This window comes from Acyrthosiphon pisum, chromosome X, assembly GCF_005508785.2.
Source record: "Acyrthosiphon pisum isolate AL4f chromosome X, pea_aphid_22Mar2018_4r6ur, whole genome shotgun sequence".
NCBI classification, from domain to species: domain Eukaryota; kingdom Metazoa; phylum Arthropoda; class Insecta; order Hemiptera; family Aphididae; genus Acyrthosiphon; species Acyrthosiphon pisum.
Window position 1 is genome coordinate 43,976,435 of NC_042493.1, and position 2,225 is coordinate 43,978,659.

General features: G+C 28.6%; 1 protein-coding gene across 1 annotated transcript; it reads right to left on the reverse strand.

Annotated features, from left to right (window-relative positions):
- Positions 1-414: 414 nt before the first annotated feature.
- LOC100573654 (protein ZBED8-like) lies at positions 415-765 on the reverse strand. The gene has a single exon (XM_008182774.1). The coding sequence runs from the start codon at positions 763-765 to the stop codon at positions 415-417; it is 351 nt and encodes a 116-aa protein (XP_008180996.1).
- Between the last annotated feature and the right edge of the window lie 1,460 nt (positions 766-2,225).

Here is a 2,225-nt window from a genome sequence, read left to right on the forward strand (position 1 = left end):
TTTTACATTCTATACCAAATTACCAAACCGTATAAAAATATAAAAATCGTATTAATTAAGAATGTAACAAAAAAATCTAAAATATTTTATAATATATACTCAGTATATATTATGAGAAATCGAGGGAATATCCAATGTTGTAAAAATTTGAATTTCAAACGCTCATAAAAATTTAATTTGACTTTCTTATAGACTTTTTTTTTGATAAAGGTAGATTATCTTATAAGGAATCTTGTATTACATTTTAAAACCTTAGATTTAAAAAGAAACATTTTTACGAATTCTTAACTCAAAATGATTTGCTAATTTTCGTGATTTTTCCATATTTTGTCAATTTTCGAACTTTAAATGCTTATAAAAAAAAACTGTGACTAAGGATTTTTAATATTTTTCATCTGCTTTTGAAACAATACACTAAGAGCCTTTTGAGGTGGAATTTAAAGCCTGGGAAAATAGAAGTTCTTCTGCGATGGACTGTTCATTTATAAAACGGCAGTAAACTAATAGCTGGCAACAATTGGCCACATCAGTTGATTCGTCACACTGGATTGCAAAGAATACGGAATATTTTAATTTATGAATCAACTGATTTTTAATGTCCAAAGCTAATTCATCTATACGTCGTTTCACTGTATTATCTGAAAGAGATAATTGAGCTATTTTCCTTTTACCTTCTTCGCCAAGTACTATTTCAACAGCTTTAAGTATGCTAGGTTTAATTAATGTTTCACCCAAGGTATGGGGTTTCTTTTGCTGAGCCACCATGAAGGCGATGTGATATGAAGATTCAACAATTTTTTCATTATTTTGTTGAAACTCTCCGGTATGGTCAATTTTCAACAACAATTTTTAGCAACAAAAAACTCTTTAGGTTTTCCTTTTAGCATCGGATGAGCTGTGGTTAAATGTCGTTCTAGTCGACTAGGTCGGAGGGCATCGTTACTTAATACAACGTGACAAATAACACACTAAGGCTTTCGGACACCATATTTTTCAATAAACGTAAAACCAAATTTGACATAATCATCGATATACGTTCTTATTTTCGGGGGAGCCATTACTTTGATATACGTGCACTCGCGACGACTACGTACTACGAAACTGACGTGCACTGAGCAACTGCAAAATAAAACTAAATCGAGTCTAAAATAATCTAATAGTTTTTCCGCCTGGCTTTTTCTTATCGTACTGATTAATTTACAGACGATGTGGCATGGTGCACTATGGCTAAACACTTGTAATCTTTATCGATTACTTTATCGACTTTAACGACCCTATATTCTATAATCTATATTCTATAACGATACCAGTCTTTATTAATTTTTCATTTTTTCTCTTCATTTTAAATATAATAAAATTTGATAAATAAAAATTTTACTTTTTGACGACTGCTTGCGCCTCCCCAGCGATGTGTATACGCTCCCCAAGGGGGGCGCGCCCCCCAGGTTGGGAACCGCTGCTTTAGAAGTTTCAAGTACCCACAAAGAATATTATACAATCACAATAAAATAACTAATATAGTTATTCCAGGTTTTTTTATATATAATTTCGTCCAAATTTGAACTTAGAATAATATAGAATTAAATATTTACGTGGAATCTTGTTTTAAATTTTCAATCCTTAGATATAAAAGTTAAACATTTTATAAATTTTCAACTACAAAATAATTATTCAATTTTAAATTTGATAATCTTTGTCAACATTTTATAACTTCAAATACTTATAAAAAAAAATTGTGTCTATGTATTTTTAATATTTTTCAACTGCTATTGTAACAATGTATCAGGAGCTTCGTATTAATTTTTTACACTTTTTGGCCCAATAGATAAAACTTTATTGATATTTATAGAACAAAAAACTAAAAAAATTGAAAACTGAAAATGTCCGTAAACAGCTCAAAAAGAGTCAAAAAATTTTCAAAATTTTATCGTATATAGAAAATGCTAATATTGATTCAGTGAAATTTTCATGTATCTGCAGTTATTCGTTTTTGAATTACAACAAAATAAGGAAATCGCTACATGAGAAATCGAGTGAATACCCAATGTTGTAAAAATTTGAATTTCAAACGATCATAAAAATTTAATTTGACTTTCTTATAGATATTTTTTGTTTGATAAAGGTAGATAATCTTATAAGGAATCTTGTATTACACTTTCATATTTTTGATTTAAAAAGAAAATTTTTTATGAATTTATAACTCGAAATAATTTGCAAATTTTCGT